This window comes from Asterias amurensis, chromosome 19 (assembly GCF_032118995.1).
Source record: "Asterias amurensis chromosome 19, ASM3211899v1".
Classification (NCBI taxonomy): Eukaryota; Metazoa; Echinodermata; class Asteroidea; order Forcipulatida; family Asteriidae; genus Asterias; species Asterias amurensis.
This window is the reverse complement of record NC_092666.1, coordinates 916,166-930,235: the sequence shown is the minus strand read 5'-3', so window position 1 is coordinate 930,235 and position 14,070 is coordinate 916,166. Positions and strand designations below refer to the sequence as shown.

Here is a 14,070-nt window from a genome sequence, read left to right as displayed (position 1 = left end):
TTGGTTTGTGTGCACAACCAATTCAACTCATACACCTTCAAATATCATAAAGATATGTATATTTATTTACTCTTTGTTTATTTTATAATAGTCTTAAATGCTAACATTGTTTTATATTTTTAGCAATCATGTGTAACATTCCCATTTAATTGGTTCATGGCTTCTTTTTCATTTGAATTTGACTGTACTCTAAATAGGGGATCATGTTGGCTCAGTGGTTTATTTCCCTGCCTTTCACCTATGCTTTCACCTCTGTGAACCCGGTTCAAATTCCACTTCAGAGATAGGACCAGTCCTAAGTTAGGATGAGTTACTGGTCCTAACTTAGGACCAGTCCTATCTCTTAGCACTGCCTAGGACTAGTCCTAAGTTAGGACAACCTTTGTGAAATCCACCCCAGGGCCTTGCATGTGAATGGAGTTTTCAGTCCCCAGCTGATCTTGTGGGTTGGTTATCCCCATTTTGGCTTCTCCTCGCATCTTAAACTGAGCATTTATTCTTGTTTCCGACTCGTCCTGTTATTACTAAGTGTGCTGGTGGGAATGAAAACAAATACAAGATATATATCAAATAAATAACATGTAAATGTGTAAATATGTATACATTTTAATGGAAACGAATCATGTACATTGAAATTATGTCCAGAATTTCAAACTAAGTTGTAGAGCATCTCAAAAAATGAAGGGAATTAAATTAATGTGAATTTATCTCAAAGTTAACAATTAAATTAATATAAATGTTATTCTTTTTTTCCTTTTTATTTATATTTATATGCTGACAGTCCAATTAATTAGAGGATTTTTGAAGGTCAGTAATTGCCAACTTTTTAACTGTAAACTTTGTTTGGTGGGATGGGATGGGTAATTTAATAATAATAAATCTTATAAAGCGCTGGTATCTAGAAAACTATTCACTGCGCTAAAATATGACCAAGGGAAAAATAATGATAGGCTTGACTGAAGAGGTATGCAAAACAATTACATAAATTATGGGATCTAATTATAAGATCTTCCACATTTTATTGTGGGCACTTTACAAACGAAACAATTTTCCTTCACAGTTTAGTTAAGCTGAAGTTAGTGAAAAGTCTGCTGGTGCAGATTGTTTTTTTCTTTTATTCTTCTTTTTTCTTAATTATATAAACAGTAATCGAACTAATGCAAAGAAATCAGGTTACATAACTCGTTTTGTTTGTTTGTTTTCCATTTATTAGCTGAGAAAAGTTTTACTGCTGGATTTGTCCTTTAGGGAAATCTGTCGCGTCGGAGATTCTGTCCCCCATAACGGGAAGTTAACTTAGGTGGATTCAACAGAGGGCGCTATCTCCGTGACATAATCTCCTGGAACACAAGCACTTTTGTTAAAAGCAAATTCGATTCCAAAATTAACACTGCTCAGGGTGAAGTATGAAAGGCGAAAAAACCTACATAAATTGTGTGTTTTAATGTTTTGTCATCTTTCCATTCCTTTCAATGTATATACAACAAAAGTTTTGTTCGGAAGAATAAACCTAATTTTGTAAAAGAATGACTTGTAAACATAAATGTGAAAACACCATTAAGTGATTTTGTTTTCTGTTAACTAAGTGGCCCTATATAGACCATGTGAACTTTGTTTACAATAATTGTGACCCATTGTTAATCTTTAGATAGTCTGGCAGGGAAGATACTGCACTGATAATATGGGATCAAGGTGACATTTTGTGGCATAATTTCCACAAAAATCCAAAAGTTATGAAAGTAAAAGCTGGACAAGTTTTGAGATCATATCAAAAAATGATAAGAATTGGACAGTGTAATCTCCATAATAATATTTTAGGTTTAATGAAAGTCAGAAAGTGTAAGACCGTCGCGCCAGGGCAGTAAAGGCCTATTCAATTGCACTGTCCAAAATCTCAGGGTTGGAACCGGGTCGGAATCGGAGATTTTGTTTACCCCGATCCACACTGTAAAAATTTCAACCCGCCTCCGATCCGAGTAGCATGGTCTTGCCAGATAAAAATCAACCCAGGCAAGGACCAGGTTCGAAAATCTCAACCCGGATCTGATCCGTGTCGAAAAGAAGCGAGGCTGAACTGGAGAGGACCCGGGTAGCTTTCAACGCAGTTCGAAATGGAGGTAGTGTGAAAAGGCATATAAAGCTGATATTATCTGGAAGTTTTGTTGGCGGCAATATAAGCAGATTTGATTATGTGGCGTGGAGTACATGGTTATAAATGATTTGGACAACAGACGGACGTAGTATGTGGAATTATAATTAGCCTTGCTCTGGGCTTTCATAATATTAATAAACTAATCAACTGTTGGGTGTGGTTACCCATTCTCTTTGACGTCCACTCTGCCGTAATAGTTTATAATCTCGTGGGTAAGAATTCAACCCGAGTTGAGTGTGGATTTATCCCGGCAGGACGCAGTGGGATTTGTGGTGTATTTGACCGTTCAAAATGACAAAATGAGCAACTATTTCCTTTCCCCTTTTAAGATATTTTTCTTTAGGGACTATGTATGCATCCTGTCGTGTACATGAGGTGACATGCAGCCGTCATACCATTAATTTCGTATAATTACCCATCCTTGTCGAAAATTGGGTTGTCTAGTTGTTCACTTTCTTTAGAACTATTTTATGTTTTTCTTTCGGATTTATCAAGCTAAATCTGTTACATTGATTGTGTGCTGTTATTTCCACATACATAACAGTTATTTACAGTTGGCCGGACTTCATGATGAGTCTGGCTGTGACAGCTGGGTCTCTGTAGTGCTCATGGGCGAGAGAGAGGAATCTATCGGCAGGCCATCCCCCCTTCGACCCGCCGACTCCTCCTGGTGGACCAAACACTACGGAGTTCTGCATGTGAAGAGTCTTAATTGTCTGTAAATCGCTGAGTCTTTCCCGGTACACCTTGGCGCTGGATGCCCCACGGTCTCGATGGTAGTCCCTGCGGTTTGTAGTGGTGGCTATAGAGGCAGCAGGGAATTGCTCTTTAGATAACAAAATCTGCCAAAATAAAAAGTACCCTTTTTTTGCTTTTGAGAGGAATTTTTGTTCTTTTCTAAAATTGACGAATTTATTATGGTGCATTGACCATTCAATTTCTCACGTTTGTGTCGCAGCCTCCCTATATTAGACCTAGGCCTAGTGTATTATTGCCCATAAGTAGTTTGTATGAGTTTCACTTTGAAACAGCATAATCTGTTAAACTTCGTTAATAGAAAATAATATAAAAAAAACACCAAAAAAATCGGTGCCAAATCGAGTCTCACCCTAGCACATTGAGGTGGTTTTGCAAGAACCTGTTTGACAGAGTCAGCGCCCTCTGTTGTCCGTCTTTTAGACTCGATGTAATCCTTGTAGTAAGATGAAACCAAAGGTGTTTTGTCGTCACCCAGGGTAAAGTTGGTGCCGTACTGTCGACCTTGGTGCTTGGATTTGACAACCTCCATAACCCCACGAAAAATTGCAAACTAAGCCTCAGTCAAAATGTTACTTTTCTTCGCCAGCGTTGGTTTTTTGTAGTGTTTGAGGTAGCCTACGTCCATTCCCCGCACGTTCAGTCTTTGATGCTAAACTACTAACTTGATAACACACAAACTTTATCTTTTGAAAGATTAAAATGCGATGCTTTATTTATTGTTAATTTTTAACAAACACTTGTCGTCACTCTGTGAAATAAAGTTTCATTGGTGGAAAGTTTTATGACGTCACAATGGGACGTCATCCATACGCTTGTCGTCACTCTGTGACAAATTGTCGTTGGTGCAAAGTTTAATGACGTCACAATGGGACGGCATCCAATGCTTGTCGTCATTCTGTGAACGCGGCTTTTATTCTTAGTGAAGTCAACCCAGAGTCATAGAGTTATATATAAGAACGACCCAGAGTAGAGACGTCCGTTACAGAAAATTAAAAAAAGAACCCCCACATCAAAAATACATTACTGCCATGGCCAATGCGCCAATAAAAATAACGGACGTTGGCCATGGCGCACCGATGCGGCGTCCTAGATCTCCCACACGCGCATCACATCATTACACACATTGTGTACCGCAGACGTAGAGACACGGATGACGTCGCTCGTTGCATTTTGTGTAGGTTGGTTTTTGGGTGATGCGCGTTCATGCTATGCGCGCAGCATGCTGCAGCACATCACAAAATAGTACAGTTTGAGTCGAGCAGAGGGGGCTAGGGAGTTTGAGTTAGTTGATTTGTAAAAATTTACATCATCGTTATGCGATCGATGAGATGCTGAGAGTGATGTGAGAAGTTGGCTTCCGATGTTTTGTATCCATCATCCGTCATCTTGAAGACTTTTACTCTAGACGGAGATTCGTTGACTGTGGTGTCGATCAACAATTCGGTTGGTATAAACAGCAGGCTACGTAGGTAGGTAAGTATTTGATGTAGAAATATTTCTAATCTAACGCTATCAAAAAGTAACACTTTACAGTCTTTACACGCATTTTCATACTGCCGATTCACAGCAAGCAAAAACTAAAAGGGTGTGTGTGTGTGGAGAGTGTCCAAGTTTTATGGACCCAGCAACCCTTTCAAAAATGTTTTGTATACGGTGTCATAATTTTAAGAGGCGTTGTTTGTTCTTGTTTAAATAGGCAGTCTGTAAGAGCAAAGAAAGAGCAACAATTTTCAACAACTGTAAAATTAAGAATAGATTTTTGCTGTCAAAATGCCCATCTCCACAGAATGATGTATCCTGGTGTCAACTGTCATATGTTTTCAGTAGGACAACAGGAAAATAATTGTTCACAATCATGACAATCAAAAACTAAATGATAAAAAAAAAAAAATCATCTATCCAACCTTTTTACAATGACACTTGCACTTCATCGTGTGTTGAAATCTTAAAAGTTTTGGTTTTACGTTGCAAGAGATAGTCCGCCATTTACACTCTAAATGACAGACTATCTCTCGGAGTCCCGCAACGTAAATTACGCAATGTTTTAATTATGCATGCACGAAATTTGAGCGACGTCATATGTTTTCATTACTTTCATTGGTTGGTGTTTTATTGAATATTCAGAAGCTAGTATGGAGTGTATAGGCCCCCTAATAAATCAAAAATCTTTTTCAATTACTATTATTATTAAACAAATTTAATTACATTTTTTCCTAGTACTAGATTAGATTAACAGAAAAGGCCAGATATATCTCAAGGCATGACAGTAAAACACCCCACCCCCTTGAAGCACAAACACTTCATAACAATCTGTTTTCCCCTATTTCAGACCAGCAATGTTTGTTTTCAGGAGATATCTGTTAAATAGGTATTATTTACTACATTATTTTTATCATTTATCAGAGTTTATTACAGTCTGCAGTTAACAAAATTTTTTTTCTTTCTTATTTCACTTAAAATATTTTAATTTGTTGCCCATATTGGCACGCCATAGACCGAAATAGCAACCACATCACTTGATATCTAGTGACTGAAGGAGAATGAAATTCAATCTAGCATGCAGATGATAATTTTGTTTTGAACTTTCAGGATGGAATGTTGTTTCTTTGATTCATATGATGATTGTTGGCGTAATAATGCACTTAGTGATTATACAAAATATTAATCATTTGATAAATATTTGAGCACAACCTACGACAAGAAACTTTATTCTCAGCATGATTAAGCCTGACGAAAATACAGACAGTGAGTAAACTGCAAAGCTTCTGTCACCGGTGGGGTTCGAAAACACATGAGGGTCGATAACAATAATTCTAGTGTTCCTTTGCATTATTGGTAATAACCAAAACACCAATATAAACCTTATGCTAGCAAATTTCAAACTTATGAGCATAACTTAAAACTGATAAAGAATGTGTTTACTACATCTGGGACCATATCCCCACAGGCAGCAGTTAATTGTTCCATTGTACTGTGTAGTAGTTAGGTATGTAAGTACTTGGATTACCCCTACACAAATTAAGATAATCCCCTTAATCTCTCGTCAATTATCCTTTGTCACTAGATCACTTTATTGGTAATAGTGCTACAAGTGGTTCTGGAGCATCACTGGGCTATTTATGTGACATAATGCTTTCAGGGCATAACCAGGTCCAGGTGGGTGGGGGGGGGGGGGGGGGGGTGCTGGCGCCAGCTAAAAATCCTTGAACCCCTCTTGCCCAGCCAAATGAGATCGGTAAAAAAATACACAAACTTTAGTTTGACACATCCAACAGCCCCCCCCCTCTTCTAAATAGTTTTGTCCCAGCTCGCCCTCATTGAGAGCAATGTGGAAATCATGACCTAGACATTTTGGAGGGAAATCAAGGGCTTGTAGCTCATAACTTTTACTGGATCAGATGTTGTTGACATGAACAAAAATAAGATGGGGGGGGGCAGTGGGCACACAATATTTGTTGTACTATGGAAGAAATACGAATAAACAGATAAACTGTATAAGGCAAACCGTTTCGTTCCTTCACTTTTAAATCGAGCGAACCTTATTTTCTTTATTTTATGTTTCCAGTAGACTTTACCTTGGGCCCAATAAGGGTCGTTTTCTTCTTTATTTTTTTCGGGGGACCTTCAATGGTTAACTGACCAAGACCTGACATTTGAATGTGTACGAATGTTTTTTTTTAAATAATACAAAAAAATGTTTTTCCAGTTGTTGGTTTTTGTAAATAATCACCAACCATCTGTTGGCGGGCCAGACATCTTGGCATATTATGTTCAAGAGTGCCAACAAATTAACCGCATGCCTTTAACATTCGTATACGGAAACAACAAGTTAACCAAGCGTTTTTAAGACTGCACAAAATATCAGAATTGACTGCCTCAAAATAAAATTGAATGACTAAACAGACGCCTCAAAAACACTCATGCGAATTTGAATGCAGCTTCGATGAATTGTTAAATTGAATGATTATTTTGTTAAATCGAATGATGTAAAAGTAGATTTGACTAGTCTTAAAATGAAATCGAATGACCCTTTTTTAGTAGCATTCGATTTCGTGCAAAACAGAATAGGCTGGTGGTTAAATTGGCTGCTCATTTTCCGAAATTGACAGAGAAAACCTATAATAACATATTTTGCTATAAAACTACATGTATTCAGGTGATAACCATAGATTTAAATAATGTCTTTCAAATATGTCCTACATTTTTATTTTTTGAAGTTTGCAATAAGCTATAAGAACCACCATGTCAATGCGGTACGGCTCAGTTGAGCTTAGTGTGCCTCCTGGATTCCAGAATATCTTATGGCTATTGTCTCAGGAGGTTCTACGAGTCAATCCAGAGAAACCATTGGAGTTCATTGCTGGATTCATGGATGATCTTCTAGCCATCAGGGAAGGTAAGATGGCTCTGTCAAGAATTATGAAATGATTTACATTCAAGTAAGCAGCCATTTGTGGGGGTGTCATGGTCGAGCAGATAAGAGGACCGAATTCAAGCTCTGGTGTTTCTGATCACCAGAGTGTGGGTTCGAATCCCGGCCATGTCATTGAGCAAAACACTCAACCATTATGCTTCTCTCCACCCAGGGGTAAATGGGTACCTCCAGGGCAGAGGTGGTTCTTGTGATTGATTAGCTTAGTGCGCTACATATTTGGCGGCACAGGGAGCTGAGATGGTGTAAGGAATGATTTAAGACCCAGTGACCATGAGGTCATTGGTTCAATTATCCTGCTCTAGTAATTTTTTCTTGTTTATTCCCAAACATGCTTTTGGAGAATGAAAGAAAAAGCAAAAGCCATCATGCCCATAGCTAACCTGTGAATATTTCAACATTATCTGGAGATTTATCTTCTGCGGTTGTTTTCCATAAGGTTTGTCATAATGATAGCAACGAGCCATGAGTTCTGAGCCTAGCTGAAGCTGCTTGCTTCTATAGCATTAAGAAACCCCTAGATAGTCTCTGCCTATTGTGTGTAATTGCATTATTTGACAAAGAAAACCACCTAACAGTCTTGATGTAAAGCTTTCAATTCCCAAAAGCATTCTTATTTGATTACAGTTTGAGTTGCTTCTATGTACATAAACGATTTTTTCAAACACTACAAGAGCTACTCAAAATGATCTAATAACTCTATTGTTTATTTATGAATGAAATAAGCTGCAAGGCCAAGATTTCTTGAAAATTATTTTATGGTGAAATTGTTCAATAACAGAAAGTGATTTTAAGAGAAGTTCCAATGTGAGTTAGTAATTTGAAGCTTTGAATAATTTGTTATTTTCGCAAGAAATTTAGTTGTTGCGTTTTATGAGACGCATGTAACATTTTATTGTTACATTCCCTGTGATGGTGAACAACTATTCCAATAAATACTGTCTTAGGAGAGAAAATTTATTTTGTAGACACCCCCTGCCACCCCCACCACTACCAAATAAACCCCTAAAAAAAATAACAAAAAACCCCAACCAAACACTGCAATTGAAGTAAGCCTAAGAGTCGAGTCACACTGCAGCGAGAATGTTAACGTCATGACGCAAAGAGAACGCATTCTATTGGTCAAATTGCTCCACACAGAATACGCACATGTTCATTCAACCAATAGAATGCCTTCTCTTTGCGTTGTTATCGTTATCATTCTCGTTATCGCTGCAGTGGGACCGGGCCTATAACATGATATATATAAGGATGCACCAAATCATTGATATATATAAACCATTTCTCACTAAAAATATGACCATTGAATGAAACTAGGATTATTAATTTTGGGGTAACCCTTACACAGTAACTAGGATTGTTCTTTGAAAACAGTTATTTTATTTTTGCCGCAATCCCCCGTCAAAATAGCTGTTGACACAGGTGTGTCTACTAAACAATGTAGGCTTGCATCCAGTTTCCATGCCAACATAAGATGTATATTTAATGATCAGTAACTTTCAAATGCAACACCCGATGAATATTTGATGTCTGCAAACAGATAGTGCTGCTACAGCGCTTATTGTAATTGATTTGAATTTATTATAATAAATTAAATAATGATTAATTTAAACCTAAAAGCTCTGTCATTGCGAAGATCTTACAGTACCAATGTTGAAAGTGAAAACTATTTTACAGCACATTAATTTATATGACTATATGTTAATTAAGTGCAAAACTATTTGTATTTTGATTGCAGATTTATGTTAAGCACTTTACTCTAAAATTTAGTGGAGTGATTCAATTATTGATTTCATTTGCTTTGTTTTGTTTTCAAAATGCACTTATTTTTTGTCTATTTAAGAAACGTAGTTCCAGTGTACTTTATCATAATTGATACCAGATCTTCCAGAGAGTTGATATTTTGCGAATCAGAATTTGAAAGCGTTTTTATAGGTTGTTTTACATGGTGTGTTTGGTGGAAAGTAGATGATATGATTCAATTTACACTTTTAACAAATCTTTATTTTAAAAAATAAGTAAAAGAGTTGATAACTATTTTGATATTTACAGCATCTGGTTATGATCCAGTGACTCAAGGTGATATGATGGCTAGGGTACAGGAACAATACTGGCGAGTCCAACAAGAGAGACAAAACAGCAAGTATGGCAGTGAAGCAGTAGCTGTGAAGACACCCTACCACTCTCAACCCAATGGTAATCTCTAACAATTAATCCTACCATCACTACATGTATTTAAAGATGAGCACCTCATACCCTCTTCCAACACTCCCTTGGATCTTCCCCCTGAACGTTGCTTGTCGTGACTGAGTGGTCAAGCGCACTGGATTCAAGCTCTAATGTTTCAGATTAGGAAAGTGTGGGTTCAAGTCTTGTCTTTATAATGGTACATGTGTCATGGCCCAGGGGTCAAGCGTACCGAACTCAAGCTCCGGTGTTTCTGATCAGCAGAGTGTGGGTTCAAGTCTTGTCTTTATAATGGTACATGTGTCATGGCCGAGGGGTCAAGTGTACGGGGTTCAAGTCTTAACTTGACACTTGTGTACTTCTAAAAAGCAAGACACTTACATTGTAACTATGTTTATCATGAGTGATCTTTCAGATTGAAATTAATCCTTTTTTTTATATTAACAATTCCATACTTTTGTCTTTATGTTGTATGATAGAGCTTAATTCTTGTGGTTAATTTGAGTTTGGTTATTCTGACATATGGGCCCAATTTCATAGAGCTGCTTTAAAAGCACAAAAAGATGCTTAGCACAACAAAATTATGCTTACCGGAATAAGGTTACCCGCCAAATGTACCATTTGTGATTGGTATCCCGCTCATTTCTTCTTAGCAGAGAGTTGTTCAGCAATATTTTCTGCTTAAGCATCTCTATGAAATGTGGCCTAGATTATAATATTTTGATTTGGTCTCTGAACAGGTGAAGCTGGTGACAATAATAAGGAGCTTGCCTCAGATAACGCAGATGTTCTGGTAACACTTGCCATGCATCAAGATCAGGGAGAAGGAACTGGTACTTCAGGTAGTGAAAGATTATATTAAAGGCACTGGACACTATTGGTAATTACTCAAAATAATTGTTAGCATAAAAACATACTTGGTAATAAGCAATTGAGAGCTGTTGATATAGTATAGCACATTGTAAGAAACGGCTTCCTCGGAAGCAACATAGTTTTTTTTAAAAGAAGTAATTTTCTACTAAAATATTTGAATTTGATTTTGGGACCTCAGAATTAGATTTTGAGGTCCCGAATTCAAGCATCTGAAAGCACACAACTTCATGTGACAAGGGTGTTTTTTCTTCCATTATTATCTCGCAACTTCGACGACCAATTGAGTTAAAATTTTCACAGTTTTGTTATTTTGTGCATATAATGTTGAGATACACCAAGTGAGAAGACTGGTCTTTGACAATTACCAATAGTGTTCAGTGTCTTCAAGTGACAGATTATATTATTAAGTGGCTGATTTGGGGTTTGGTTACCTGGGCTAGTAGTAATGGTATTAAATCCTGTGTGAAAAAAAGTAGTCAAAATAAATTGTTTGGTTCAGGGTGTTCTTAAGAGTAATTGCTTGCCTTCAAAACTTGTTCCGAGACCATCATTTTTGAGGAGCTGAATATTATCAATTGTTCATGCACAATAAATTCCATTTGATACTAAAACCTAATGTAACTGTAATGACTGTACGACAAAATACATTTATCACAGAACTTCCTAAAGTTTAAAGAGTGCCAACCATGGCTAACATTCTTACTTAATCGGGAAATTGCATGTCACAGAAAATTTAATGTTTTTGAGCTGGGGTTATTTTGGCCATCATGTGCAATGTTTGCTAGAGTGGAATAGACCCATGGCCTGGTTGTAACAGTCTTGCTTTTAAAGGTCTTGGAATCAAAGACCAGGCTTTGAGTTTGTTGAACAAGATGCTACAGCCACGCCCAGCAATGATAACCAAATCATGGATCAAGAACTAGACCAAGCAGCGGCCCTGGTCGTTGACAATATACTTTGCAAAATGTTAGGTTCCAATCCCTAGGGCCAATCATACATTATGACTAATGCTCATTGTGCATGTATGGGTCATTAAATTTAGCAGATAACCAAGATGAAGTTGCTATGCAACAGGAAACGGGTTCCAAACAACTGGATTCAGAACCTTCTGAGGAAGAAGACAATGAGGGTGACACCATTCAGAAGGAGGGGACAGAATTAGGCGAGCCGGGGCAGGACGCTGACAAAGTTGAAGATAATGGTACATATTTCATTCAAAACTAAAATCTTACGTTAAGTAAAAAACTTTCTGCATCTTCACTGTTAACCAGGAAGCTAGTTGCTATGGATTATAGAAAAGTAATGAAACACAAATTGTTATCACAAATCAATCAATCAATCAAAGGTCGTTTGTAGAGCGCCAAAATCAAGAGTTTGTTCTAAGGCGCTGAGGCAATGGGCCTGCTGGAACAGGTGAGCTTTAAAGAGTGTCTTGAATGAGGTGTTTGAGCTGGCATTTCTGATCTGTGTACGAAGATTATTCCACATTTTCGGGCCATATACAGAGAATGATCTCTCTGCAAAAGTTGAATAGAGAGTTCTTGGCACAACAAAAAGGGAGCATGAGGTAGACAAATGAAGATGTCTTTGTTGAGATCTCAATTCGAGCAAGATCAACGGAGGTTTGTTTGCACATAATGTGTGCGTATTCACAACAAATTGACTCTCTTGGGGCAATGCCTGTTGAATGTTTAAATGTCACAAAAAGTAACAAAAAGTAAGAAATAATGTAAACTTTTTATATGAACTGTTTACAAGGTAGCCGGAAAAAACAAAATGGCCGAAGCTGCGATCAAATCTGTGATCTTTCAAATAGAGCTGTACCAAAATGGATAAATTAACCATCACTTTATAATTGGGTGGTTCATGTGATGCCAGATAAAACCCCTATAAATGTAAGCCTTACTGCCAATTGGCCACTCAATCATGCTCCTGGGTAGTGGCAGAACCCGGGATCACACTGCCTTTTTAACATTTTTGAAACATGATTGTTTCTCTCTACTATAAACAGGTAATGAAGACTCAGACCAGAACGCAGAAGATGAGGGCTAGCATATCGTCAATTTCATGGTTTCAGAAAACCCAAGTTGAGTCTAATCATTGAGTCAGTGCAAATAATAATAATGTTTCTCCCAAAGTATAGCATTGATATAATCACTAGTTTGTAGTTTACAAACATTGTATCAGCTAATAATCCTGGATGTTCACACAAAACCTGAGATAGGAATGACCACATACAAGATGCAATATGCTATTCAAAACAAGCTGCATTGTTTTTGCGCTGACATTACAATTTTTACCCCATTCGTACAAAATGAGAGTATTTTGAGTCAGGTAGAGGGCACTCTCATGCGTGATAATCTATTCTAATCCGAGTTTTAAGTATTTCCGACCTTGTTAAATAAAGGTTTTTTAAGAATAACCTTAAAATATTTAAAGGTTCAAATATATCCTATCTGAGCTCCAAGGTCAAAGTTTAACACATCCAAAAGTCATGACAACTTAATAAACTCTTAAATTCTTTACTGATATTTAATGTGTGGCCATGTGTGAATTCGCATTAGAATTACAGCTCTTTGCTATTTTTGTGAAATTAGGATATATTTAACGATTTTATACATTTTTAAAGTTTGCTTTATGAAACGGTAAAATTTGTTTTTGAAGAATTGTTGTATAGGCCTTTGTGTATAAAAGTATTTTATTTGCAGTTGAAATTTATCCTAATTTATTTCCAAAGTTTGCCTAGTGTAGACTTAGCACCAAACACCATGAGAAGTTGAATAGAATGGTTATTTATCTTTTATGTAGTCTTGGTGCAAGTTGTTCTTGTTTATTCCTCTACAGCTAGTGTCCAACTGAACATGTCCAAAACACCATTTGAAGATCTCCCAAATCACTATTACTCTTTTGTGAGATGTGGTGGACACTTTATGTACAAGTTCACTGTTTGGTTTGGGTATATACAGACAAATTTACCCAAACTATTAAAGTAATTTCATGGTAAATTTTTCACCCTTTTTCAAAATGGCTAAATGGGCTTTATTGGACTTGGTTTGAATCTGCACAAAATTCCTTAATAAAAACAAAATAAAAATGTTATTTTCCCCCTTAAAATCTGTTAACCGAATTTAATGAATTTTTATTGAAAACTTGAGGAATAGTATGAATGTATTAATTTTGGTTTTTACCCATACACCGATCTGTGTTAGCACTGTATACTCGGAACATTCTGGAGTCCCGTGAACAAATTTCACAGGCATATTACTCGGGTGGTATTCAAACCTACGATCCTTGCAATTCTAGAGCAGTGTCTTACCAACTAGACTACCGAGGTTGCCTGGTAGCTAGAGGCAGTTTGAATCCTAGAATGAATGTACTCGTCCAGAGACCAATGATGTGTAGTGCCATGGTTCATGTAGAGTAGTTGCAGCTGTTTGTCCCTGCACTGCTGAAGCCAATCCTTACCAGTATGCAGACTGTGGTGCCAGTCTTGATTGTAAATATTATAATAATTTTGATTGTTGTAGATTTTGGCACCATACATTTGAAGATTTTACAAACTGGTTTAGACAGGATGTGGTATATATTACGTGTTATTTGATGCCAAAAAGTCTTGCCCACTGTAAGTTGAAAATTAAGAGTTGAATTAAACAACACAAATTCAAAC

At 37.0% G+C, this 14,070-nt stretch overlaps 2 protein-coding genes across 6 annotated transcripts; one reads left to right on the top strand and one right to left on the bottom strand.

Moving 5' to 3' along the window:
- Positions 1-44: 44 nt before the first annotated feature.
- Positions 45-3,650, bottom strand: LOC139951614 (uncharacterized). Of its 3 annotated transcripts, XR_011787810.1 has the most exons (4): positions 3,261-3,650; positions 2,705-2,994; positions 239-533; positions 45-189 (listed from the first exon to the last, which is right to left on the bottom strand). XR_011787810.1 is itself a non-coding variant. In XM_071950583.1 (3 exons), exons 1-3 carry the CDS (start codon positions 3,438-3,440, stop codon positions 494-496), a joined length of 510 nt encoding a protein of 169 aa, XP_071806684.1. In that variant the 5' UTR covers positions 3,441-3,650; the 3' UTR covers positions 45-493. The 3 variants fall into 3 exon arrangements, 2 of the variants coding, with proteins under 2 accessions (XP_071806684.1, XP_071806685.1); XM_071950583.1 differs by having other exon boundaries at positions 45-533; XM_071950584.1 differs by having other exon boundaries at positions 45-533; positions 2,690-2,994; positions 3,261-3,649.
- Positions 3,651-4,052: 402 nt separating this feature from the next.
- On the top strand, positions 4,053-14,070 carry LOC139951291 (uncharacterized). Of its 3 annotated transcripts, none has more exons than XM_071950107.1 (6): positions 4,053-4,380; positions 7,129-7,307; positions 9,396-9,539; positions 10,271-10,372; positions 11,446-11,604; positions 12,415-14,070. In XM_071950107.1, the coding sequence occupies exons 2-6, from the start codon at positions 7,154-7,156 to the stop codon at positions 12,453-12,455; spliced, it is 600 nt and encodes a 199-aa protein (XP_071806208.1). In that variant the 5' UTR covers positions 4,053-4,380; positions 7,129-7,153; the 3' UTR covers positions 12,456-14,070. The 3 variants fall into 3 exon arrangements, with proteins under 3 accessions (XP_071806208.1, XP_071806210.1, XP_071806207.1); XM_071950109.1 differs by having other exon boundaries at positions 4,053-4,384; positions 11,449-11,604; XM_071950106.1 differs by having other exon boundaries at positions 4,053-4,384.

Coding starts and splice junctions, on each gene's coding strand:
- LOC139951614 (XM_071950583.1), bottom strand. CDS start 3,440: ATGGAGGTTGTCAAATCCAAGCACCAAGGTCGACAGTACGGCACCAAC. Junction 2,995..3,260: donor AACCACCTCAATGTGCTAGG/GTGAGACTCGAT, acceptor TTATTTTGGCAG/ATTTTGTTATCTAAAGAGCA. Junction 534..2,704: donor ATCATGAAGTCCGGCCAACT/GTAAATAACTGT, acceptor CATTCCCACCAG/CACACTTAGTAATAACAGGA.
- LOC139951291 (XM_071950107.1), top strand. CDS start 7,154: ATGTCAATGCGGTACGGCTCAGTTGAGCTTAGTGTGCCTCCTGGATTC. Junction 10,373..11,445: donor AGAAGGAACTGGTACTTCAG/GTAGTGAAAGAT, acceptor CATTAAATTTAG/CAGATAACCAAGATGAAGTT. Junction 11,605..12,414: donor TGACAAAGTTGAAGATAATG/GTACATATTTCA, acceptor TACTATAAACAG/GTAATGAAGACTCAGACCAG.